The 10,090-nt window shown below is 45.6% G+C and overlaps 1 protein-coding gene across 1 annotated transcript in view; it reads left to right on the top strand.

The window, feature by feature from the left end:
* The first annotated feature begins 1,039 nt into the window (after positions 1-1,039).
* LMO4 (LIM domain only 4) overlaps positions 1,040-10,090 on the top strand; it is a 16,461-nt gene continuing 7,410 nt past the window's right edge. Inside the window, exons 1-2 of the mRNA XM_053391845.1 lie at positions 1,040-2,340; positions 5,006-5,244. Coding sequence (XP_053247820.1) covers positions 5,009-5,244 — 236 coding nt within the window. The 5' untranslated portion in view covers positions 1,040-2,340; positions 5,006-5,008. The remainder of the gene's footprint in view (positions 2,341-5,005; positions 5,245-10,090) is intronic.

Here is a 10,090-nt window from a genome sequence, read left to right as displayed (position 1 = left end):
GGTTTCAAGGTTCTGAAAATTGAAGTGCGCATTAGATTCAACGGCACATTAGACCTGAGTAAATACGGCAGGGTTGCCACCTGTCCTGTATAATACAGGATTGTCCTGTATTTCCATGTAAAAAGCTACATCCTGTATCATGGGTGAAGCTGAGATTTTTGTTAGGGGGAGACAGAGCTTTTTTTTTCTGAAGATCACCCACCAAAGTTCTTGAGCTTTTTAAAAAAATCATGGGTAAAAATATATCCCAGCCCCCAAAAAGAGGACATTAGAAGGCAGCAAGCTTTCACTGGGACAGGCATCTGCTGGGGGTGGGGAGAGCAGAACCTCAATTAATTTGAGTACTTTCAATGCTTTTCAGTACAGTTTTTGTGTGGATCTTTTGTGCCTCCCCTGTCCTGTATTGATAAGAGTTTTGTTCTGTATTTCAGATATTTTTCTCTCTCTGCCAAGTTAGGGCCATCCTGTTAGGCTTCAACAGATTGTAATGGATTGCTTGGAAATCACTTCAGGACCAGATTTTTTCTTTTAATTAAAAAATATCGTCCACCAGCCACCCCATCCTGATTGATTGAATTTATATACCGCCCTATACCCGGAGGTCTCAGGGCGATCCACGGAACAAAATCAGAATATAAAACCGCAAAATGTTCTGTATTTTGCCAGAATAAAGATGATCTAAATCTACTCGCAGGGTGGGGTGGGGGTATTTGCAAATGAATGAGCTTTTTGAAACCTGCAAAGCAACACTCTGCATGAAGGTGGTGGACAAGCGAGCGCCCAGATAAAAAGTGAGCATCTCGCCACGCTAATATTTCAAAGTTTCGTCGGGGTTAGTTCCCAGCAAAGGAAAAGCCCTCATGGGGGGATTACACAGCCCCGCGCCTGTTACTTTTGGGCGAATAAAGGAGAAAAATTTGTTCTCGCGACCCCCCGTTGCCTTGACGCCCCTGCGCGTTCTGCCCAGAAGTTTAAACTCCCAACGGAATTTAACGGACTCCGCTCCCAAAGGCGCGCGCAGGAGGCGACAGCACAACCTAACCTCATCCTATCACGTCTCCCCCCCCCCCTCCTGGCTCGGCTCCCTCAGGTGATTTTAAGTTTCGGAGCTCGCGGCCTGCGACCCTACGCATAGTTTGTGCTGGGGGGGGTTGCGTTCGAGTTTTAAGCGCGTGTTAATAAGTGCTTCTTCTGGTCCCGAGGAAGGGCGCGCAGAAGGACTGGGGCCTTTAATGACAGGAAGGACTGGTAAGCACGGCGGCCGAGGAGGAGACGGTCTGCCGGACGAGGAGCTGAGTGAAGCGGACGACGACAACAACGTCCTGCCCCCTCCTCGCTCGCTCGAGCTTCTGCCGCCCCGCTCGGCTCCCCACCTGACTCGGTTCCCTCCTCCTCCCTCCCCCCCAGCCCCGTTCCTTTGTCCTCCCGCTCGCGATTGGCAGGTTTTATTATTCCGCCTCAACAAGCCGCGAGCGGATTGGCCGGCGCGGCTGTGACGCGAGGGGCCGAGCCGCGGGGTAGTTGGGGTTCTGCTCTGTCAGTAACACATGGGCAAGAGCGGCGGAGAGAGGCAGCGAGGAAGGCGCCAGCGGGGAGACGGAGGCCTCCTCTGCGCGCGTCCGGAGACGAGGCAGCGCCGCCCGGGGAGCCGCGGAGGGTCGTGAGAGGAGGAAGGAAGAAGCAGAAGAAGCCGCCGCCTCCTCAGTCGTCGCCGTCGTCTTAACAGCAACAGCCGCGCGCTCCGGCTCCTTCGCTGCCCCACTCTCGGGACTTTCCCCCTGCGTTGGCCGTTGGCGGCGAGAGGCTTTGGAAGCCGCCCGAGCCCCGCGACAGGGAGGTGGCGGCGGGAAAGAGGTGGGGGGGAAGCGCGAGCCAGCTCGGAAGTGCGGCCACATCTGCCAAAACTTAACCTAGCTATTGCAGCAGCAGCAGCGAGAGCGGCGTCGGCGCCGCCGCCCGTGCTCGCCTTTTGCAGCAGCAGCAACAACCCAGCTCTGCATCTCCCCTCGAGGGGAAGCAGCGAGAGTAGGACGAAGCAGCAGCAGCAGCAGCAAGGAAGGAAGGAAAGGAGGGCTGGAGCAAACGCTTCCCGGACATTTCCAACACCACCACCTCCTCCCTCCCAGCCCGGGGCTGCTTGCAGTTCCCTGACCCGGACGGAGGGTTGCTGCTCCGCGTAGCCCGGCGAGCGCGCTGGGTTTGCTCCGAATTGCTCCGCCGTCAATCGGGATCGAGCCGGGCCAGCCCACCAGCACCAACCCGCCGGTCTCCCCCTGCGAGAGCTCTCCCGAAGCTACAGCCACGTTGTCCACGGCCTCTTGCACCATAGAGGGGAAACAGGTAAGATCGTGGGCGCGGGAGTGGAGAAAGAGAGAGCTGCTTTGGTGGTGCGTTGTTTTTTTTCCTTTTGGGTGATTGTAGCTGTTTCTCCTTTCCTCCCCCCCCCTCCACTTCGTTGCGGTCCGGAGTGGGAAGTAAACACGGCCACCCCCGCCATCGCCTGGAATCAGATTGGGGGCGGGGGGGGGGGAGGAAACTGGCTGCACCTCCCGGGAGCCAAGCGGCGGCGGGGCCGCCCGCAGCCCGGCGTAGCGGTACAAAAGGCTGCCTGCTTTGCCCCGCGCTGCTTCTCTCTCCACCCCCCCCCCCCGCCCGGTTCTGCCTGGGAGTCGCGGAGGAGGTGGGAGGAACGGTCGCCCACTTTCTTTGTAGTAAAAAAAACCACTTATTTTGAAACAGTGGCAGGTTTGGAGGAGGAGGAGGAAAGGGAGAAAGAATAATCTTAAGTGAGGAATTTCTCTCTTCTCTCACTCTCCTTTCTCTTTCTCTCTCTCCCCCTCCTTTTCTCCTCCTTTTTGTTCAGGGGAAATCTGATGAATCAACCTAATTAAAACCAAGCCGTGAATTAAGCATCCATATTTTTTTTTTGGTACTACAAATTGCAAGCTCCACGCTTGTCCCTCCCTTGGTCTCCATTAAAATCACCAGAGACGTTGTTAAAAGGAGGGAGGGGGTGTGTGTTTTGCCTCTAGCTGCCAGCTCTCCTTTCTGTTTCATTGCCTCTGTTCCAGGACCTAAATTGCTTGGCTGTGTAATTACCAGAGTAAGCCTATTTAAGTTAAAAGCTTTCCTTCTCTTTCTCTGCCCCCACCCCCCCAACTCCAAATGAAACTTGATGAGGGCCCGTCCTTAGTTATCAAGGGAGTCACTTTCTGGTCAGTCCTCTTGATTCATCTCTTTTAGATTTAATCAGCATTAAGGTATTGCTTGTCCTTAAGAGCTTTAGCTTAATGGGGTTACTGGATGCTTCTGTCAGTGTAGCGTTTCCTTTTATATATAATATTTACCTTTCAACAAAGACAGGGTGGGTGGGAGCAAGGCAGTGGGGCTTGTGTAGGGTGTTTTTGGTCTTGGAAAGATGGGAAGTAGGTTTAGCATACTTTAGGAATCCTTTTTGCTTTTAATCAGAAGTAAGAAATGCAGATTCATATTGCTGGAAATGGTAACAAAAGGCCATTCCATGAGTTAAATGCATCAGAAATCAATTTACATAAAGGTATATGATGCATTCAGAGAAATGCAATGCTAATGGCTTTTAGAGTGGTTCTCTTTCCCAAGTCTCGGGGTTTTTAGTTACAGTCTTAATTGGTGCAGTTCGCAGTCTGGTTTATTGTGTGGTCAACTGAACATATGATCAGGAGTTATTTTGAAGGAAATCCTGTTTTGTTTGGTTCTTTTAATTTTTTTTTAAGTGGCCTATTTTAAGGACCCTGAAGCTTCTGTTGTAACTTAGTTGGGCAACTAAGTGGCAGGAAAAGTTTGCCCTCTCCTCTTCACTCTTTCGCTTCAGAGGTATATGTCTTAGCAAACAGCCAGATGCTTTAGCTTGAGCATGGACAGCTTACAAAGGACAAAGGGAAAACACACTGCTTAATTGGCAGTAAATAACTTGATCTTTTTATAGTGCAAATGACTGAACAGTAGCCTGTTCGACTACTGGATTTGAGGCAGAGCAAATTAATCAGTTTGGAGTAAGCTTTATGAATTGGTTCCATTATTAATCTCCCTGTTGCCCTGCTTGTACAAAGCATTTATTAGAAAGTGAGAAACACACTTGTGGGCTTGCATGTGTCTCTATTTCCACCTCCACCCCTCCCCAAGCAGCACTTTTACAGCCAGCCATGCTAGCTGTTTCCTGAGTGGGGCATGCTTGATTGTTCTGCCTCTCTGCTTTTACGCAAAACTTTTTTTTTTTAAGGGCAACAAAGCGCTTAGCATTTAAATTGCTGATCAAGGGCAGATTAGTGAGACAAAAGTAGATGTGTTTGTATAGGAAGTTAACAGGCTTCTGAAAGTTAAGTGATCTATTATTATCCAGTAAAGCGTCCTTTGGGAGGAGGACCCCACTTTCATTTGATCTTTTGAAGAAATAAATAAATAAATAGGGACGATCCTGGCTGAGCCCTTGCAGATAACAATAGCATGAAAAGGGAGACCTTGAAAAACTAGTTTCACAACTTTCTCACAGTTTTCTCCGGAGCTTATACTTGCCTCTCCTGTAAAATAGAACCAAACAATCCCCAGAATCATTCCCAGCTGGTGAGCTACAGCTGCACTCCCCAAGAGTTGTGGTCAGGGATTGTGGCCTCACTCTGGCTGTTTTTTTATGCCATTCTCATTTTAGGACTGTGGGGCCCAGCAATTTATATCTGGGAGGGCCATGTAGACTGTGAGACTCCAGGTGTGTGTACTTTCCTGGCAGCAAACAAAGCGGGGGTCACTCTAAGTTTGACAGCAGTATTGCAAGCTAAAACTGTCATTGAGCACCACCAGCCAACTTGGAAGGGGAGGCAGCTAATTAACCCAGAACAAAGGCTCTGAAAAGTAAACAAGTTGCTGCTATTCCCCATCTTTCTTGGGCTGGGAGGGGCAGGTTGCAAGAGCTCTTAGTCTGAGAATCAACCCCTTCGTCTCATTTTTCTTTATTTCTTATTCCCTTATCCAGACCATGGTGAACCCAGGCAGCAGCTCGCAGCCTCCCCCGGTCACCAGTGGCTCCCTCTCATGGAAAAGATGTGCAGGCTGCGGGGGGAAGATTGCTGATCGCTTCTTGCTCTATGCCATGGATAGCTATTGGCACAGCCGGTGCCTGAAGTGCTCCTGCTGCCAAGCCCAGCTGGGAGAAATTGGTACGTCCTGCTACACTAAGAGCGGCATGATCCTGTGCAGAAACGACTACATCAGGTGAGAGAGACACAGGGGAAGTTAGGCTGGTTTGCTGGTTTCTTGAAGACACGACTCCATACTTTTCCTATGAAGCAGAAGGAACTGCAGGCCAGAAATACCTCTGGTTGCAAGGGGTAGTTCAAAACTAGAAGCCTGATTTAATGAAACAATCCTTTTCCGGGAATACAGTAGAAAACTTTGGTAGATGGCTCAAGGAGAGGTGTGGTAGAATAAAACTCCTAAAGTGACCCTAAACTTTTAAGAGAGAAGTCCTGGTTTAAAACAGTTGGCTGCCCAAAGCTACTATGGTAGTGGGGCAGAAGGACGCTTGTTTGGAACCTAAAGGGGTGAGAGCAAGCATAGAGTTTGCTAGAACAGTGGCGGGAAAAGGCTAAAACAGTGAGAGAGCTACCCTTTCAGTATCTGATTTATTATATTATTATTTGCATAAGCACCTTTAAATGAAAATGGAATGACTCATTCTCTGTATTCATTGTGAAAGAGTTGATTAATTGTTGGAGGGACTGTGACCGTCTCCTGTGCCAAACTCTGCACACCCAACACAGTGGTAATACATGCTTTCCTATTGCTGTGGAGCATATCTTTCAGTATAAAAGTGAACATGTGTATAGTTTGATCAATGTTTAAAATATTTCTTATTGCATCCAGTATTCTGCATCTCCTCCACTTTGCATAACAAAAATGCGTTTGTTTTCTTCTCCCCACCCCCACTAGTTTTAGAGCAATTAATAGAAAGAATTTAAGAGGTCCAGGTGCCCATTCAATCTTTTCAGGTGAACTCAAGCTCCTTTAAACTCATTTTGAAAGGAGGCATTTTGAAGGATTACACATTTAATTTGAGTAAATGACTTGATAGACTGATGCACATGAATGCTTTGAGGAGGTGTTCTAGTTCAGCAGCCAGTAATTAAACAGCCCCCTCCCACCTTCTTTGGCATATAAAGAATGTGAGGTAAAGGCATATGGAGTTTTTTTCTAGATAGTCTTGATTTTCATACTTAGAATAGATTTGAAAAAGTATCCCAGTTCTTGGAAGGAGTGAGCAAGCTTTAGTGGTTAAAATCATCTCTTTGTGCCTATTTTCAAATACTTAGTTATAAATATTTTGAGCCGATTTCTTCTGGAGTTTGTACATTTAACTATGTAACAACTCTGTAAGTTGCATACTAAATATTACTTTGTTCTGATTCTGGAGGCAACAGCATTTTGAATCGGTGACACCAATAAGGAGACCCTTTCTTGTTCTGATAATGGCTCTTCTTTATGCTAGCACCTTCAACCAGCTAAATAGAATACAGAAAACAAAATGGCAATAGAAAGGTTTTAAGGGATTGCAGCATTCATTTTGCTAAGTGTGTGGATTTTTAAAGTAAATGCTTGAAAATCAGTGTGTGCAGGCTTACAGCGATGCGTTCTTGATCCCTGTCCGAAGCAACTGCATAAGCGAGACAGAATTCTAATTAAATAGAGCAGAACGGTTAGAAAAAGAGGTTTGTTTGAAGTGGAAAAATTGACACTACTGTTCAGATTCAATGAACAGTACAGATTTCGTCTCTCTCTACTAAAACCATCAAACAAACCTCTTCTGATCACTACTAATTAAAAAGAGAAGTTGTCTACTGTACCCCTAAGGCAAGTTCAGGCCAGCTTATTGGAATCTCTGCCTCAGGTTTTTGTGTGGCCAAAACTTATTACAGTTTTAATATAGGCTATTATAAATAGGGTACTTTATCAGATGGTAAATTTGAACTGATTTTGTTCCATCAGTCTGACTCTTCACTAGAACTGAATAGCTTGTCCAATAAAATATGGATACTTGAGTGTGCACTTCTGGAAGCTTATTTGTTCCATAGGATAAAGGTCTACTGACCCAAGTACATAAAGTTCCAGCATTTTCATCTGTGACTCTGATGACTCAGACATAAGTAGCTACATGTCCTAATCTACTAACAAACAAGATGCTACCATTTTACAAGTGCTCTTCAGTGTGTGTGGTTTTTATTGAGGATCATGTAGGAAAATATATAGAAATAAGTCATGATTTTGTTCTTTTGACTGCTTGCAGAAATTTCAAAGTTGATCTTAATGGGACATTCAATGAGATGTTTGTTGTAAAGCTTAGAGACAAATTGATCATTCAGCCTCTGAGGTGATAGGGACTGACTGATTGAAGTCTCTTGATAGGACAAGACAACTGTTTTTGTTTTTTAAACCACCACTATGGGCCTCTACAACTAAATCTGGGTAGTGGCTTTACCAAAGCAACCTTACCTTATCTAAGGATTGCCACAGATTTTATTGGCAGCAGAGGGCTGTGGGGTGTTCATGTAAGTAAAAGGATGGCAATACATTGACTCTTCTCTGACCCCTTAACTCACAACCATAGTACCCTAAGCAAAGGAAGAATTTATTTGGAAGGGAGAAGGGTGATGGGCAGCCCTCCCAGCTATGAGATTCTAGATAAAGCAGCAGCGTGGCAGTGAATCTGCACAATTAAGAGCTTTAATTAGTGTCTCCTCCATTTTCTCTTAGTTCTGATAGGTTTTATCTAATGAGATCTCGTCCCTGGCTTAGATCTGCCTGGAATGACGTGTCCAAAATGAATGAGAGCTGTGTCGCAAACAAAACATTTAATTAACAAAATTGGCCTTGGAGAGAGCAAGAGAGAATAGGCTGGGGGGGTGGTTGAAAGAGGTGGTGGGGAGGGAGAAATAAACTAGGCTTTTCTTAAAGGGCTAGTGCTGCTTGAGAACTTTTTCTGTACAAATGTCTATTTAATATGATTATAATCTCTTATATCCCACCTGGTGTTTGCTACTGAGGTGGCAGTGGAAATATATTTTTGGGTTGGGGGGCAGGTGAGGAGCATATAGCCTTGCCTAGATCATGAGAGAATGGTCCCCCCCCCAAAAAAAAAGTGTTCGTGGCACTGTGCTTGACATGCCGGGCGGCAAGCACCTGATTCCCATTCCAACAGGCAAAAGATGTTCTCTGTTCTCCTTGCTGCTCATTGCCATTCACGTGGGCTGTCTGTCCACAGTATGAGCCATTTGAGGAGGGGAGGAAAGGGAGGGAGCAGCCAGGCAACGAGTTCATTTTTCTGGTAATCAACAGCAAGCTGCTATATTCAGGGAATGCTGTCCCTTTAATTGAACAGGCTAGGTAATTAAATGGCATTTTTCCAATAGGACGTGCTAGGTAAATCTAATAGTTGGTTATTTAATATCACTTTGAAGTCTGCCCACTCAAGCACAATGACAGCACAGGAGCATGTGAACTATTAGCTTGGAAAAAAAATCCAGGATCTCAAAAATTAATTAAATCGCATGCAATTTAGGGGGAACGTTTATCTTGATTTGTCATAACAGAATTAATTCAAGGCCTCCAATTCACTTGGGGGCAGATCTGTTACTCTGAATTAACCAAGCGTAATTTGGCTGATATTTTTTCCTCTCTCTTCCCCCCTTCTCTCTCCCTCTCCCTCTAATGCAGCACTTGCACAGCCGCCTTCCTCCCCCTTAAGTATCAATAGCTTCTGGTGCTTTTAAGGTGCTTGGGCTGTAGTTATGCTGAAGTACCTTTAATGGACTTGGCTGTAGGCATAATTTTTTTGCGTAGCCTTTGTTACATCTGATACAGCTGGCACAGAATTTGGATCCGGTATAGGAAATCTGATGGAAAACCAATTGCTTCTGGATCAGTAGCTTTGGATGTGCTTTTCTTTCAGCTAGGAAGTTTGGATGCTTCTGGGTACAGATATGTCGCCCCCCTCCCTTCTCCTCCTCTCTCTCCTCTCCCCACCCCTTTCAGGGGAAAATTGAACTGCGGGACTGGCAGTGCAAAACTCCTTGTGATGCAGAGCTGTTTGGTTTCCACAGCATGGTAAAAATCCCCACACTGCACCTTACTTTTCTGTAGTTTATTTTAAAAGTGTTCCAGCTGAATAAATAGAAATTTTCAGCTCGCCCCACCACCCCACATCCTCTTGTTCCCATCTCATCACCTCTGTCCGCTTCTAAAGGTTTTGAATGAGGAAGAGAGTTGGGATTAATTTAAGGTGGCATTACATAATGCTGCAAAATGTAGGACCTTTCATCCATATATGGAACATCTCAGTGTTGGTGATTGATTGTGTTGCCCAAATGTTGAAATATTAACAACCTCTTTGGACTCCAAGACCCAAAGAGAGGAAACTGAAACCACTTCTGTCATCGCAATTAAAGAGTCCCCTGGCTTTAATTAGCCTGACCTGGGGTATCTCTCCCCCATTGCTGGAGTTAAAGAGAAAAGAGCCCATTAAAGTCCAGTCTGAGACCGATAGTTACTTAATTGAGCACCTAAAGCCTCCAGCCTTTTAAATTAAATACTGTCCTGGACAGTCTCCCTGATTAGCTAATTAACTCTCCTCTCTCACAGAACCCATATAAAAACAACTTTTCAGGATGAGGGTAGTTAACAATGATTGTCTTCCTCCATGGTGAAACAAAAATTATCTGAAGCTTCTAATAAAGTGCCTCAAAATAAGAGTATTCTCATTAGTAGGAAAGAAAAGAAAAGCATCTAAAAAAAGTAACGGGCAAAGTCTTGGACATTTGATTCAGTAGTAGCCTAACCCTGCAGATTACGTAGACTGCCTTAAGTTAGTTTTGGCTGTGACTTCCAAAAATTCAAATTCTTTTAGAACGAGGCTGGCTCTGTGTGTGTGTGTGTTTAAAATGATGTACAAGTAGCTTTTGGGATTACATTTTTGACTTGCAATTATTAAAATTTAATTTAGATGCACAACCACCATTGCTCAGGAAAGGTTGTATGATACACACATACTTTATGAAGAGAATGTGTC

This window comes from Podarcis raffonei, chromosome 6 (assembly GCF_027172205.1).
Source record: "Podarcis raffonei isolate rPodRaf1 chromosome 6, rPodRaf1.pri, whole genome shotgun sequence".
Taxonomy (NCBI): Eukaryota; Metazoa; Chordata; class Lepidosauria; order Squamata; family Lacertidae; genus Podarcis; species Podarcis raffonei.
The sequence above is the reverse complement of the archived record's forward strand: the minus strand, read 5'-3'. Positions and strand labels throughout refer to the sequence as shown.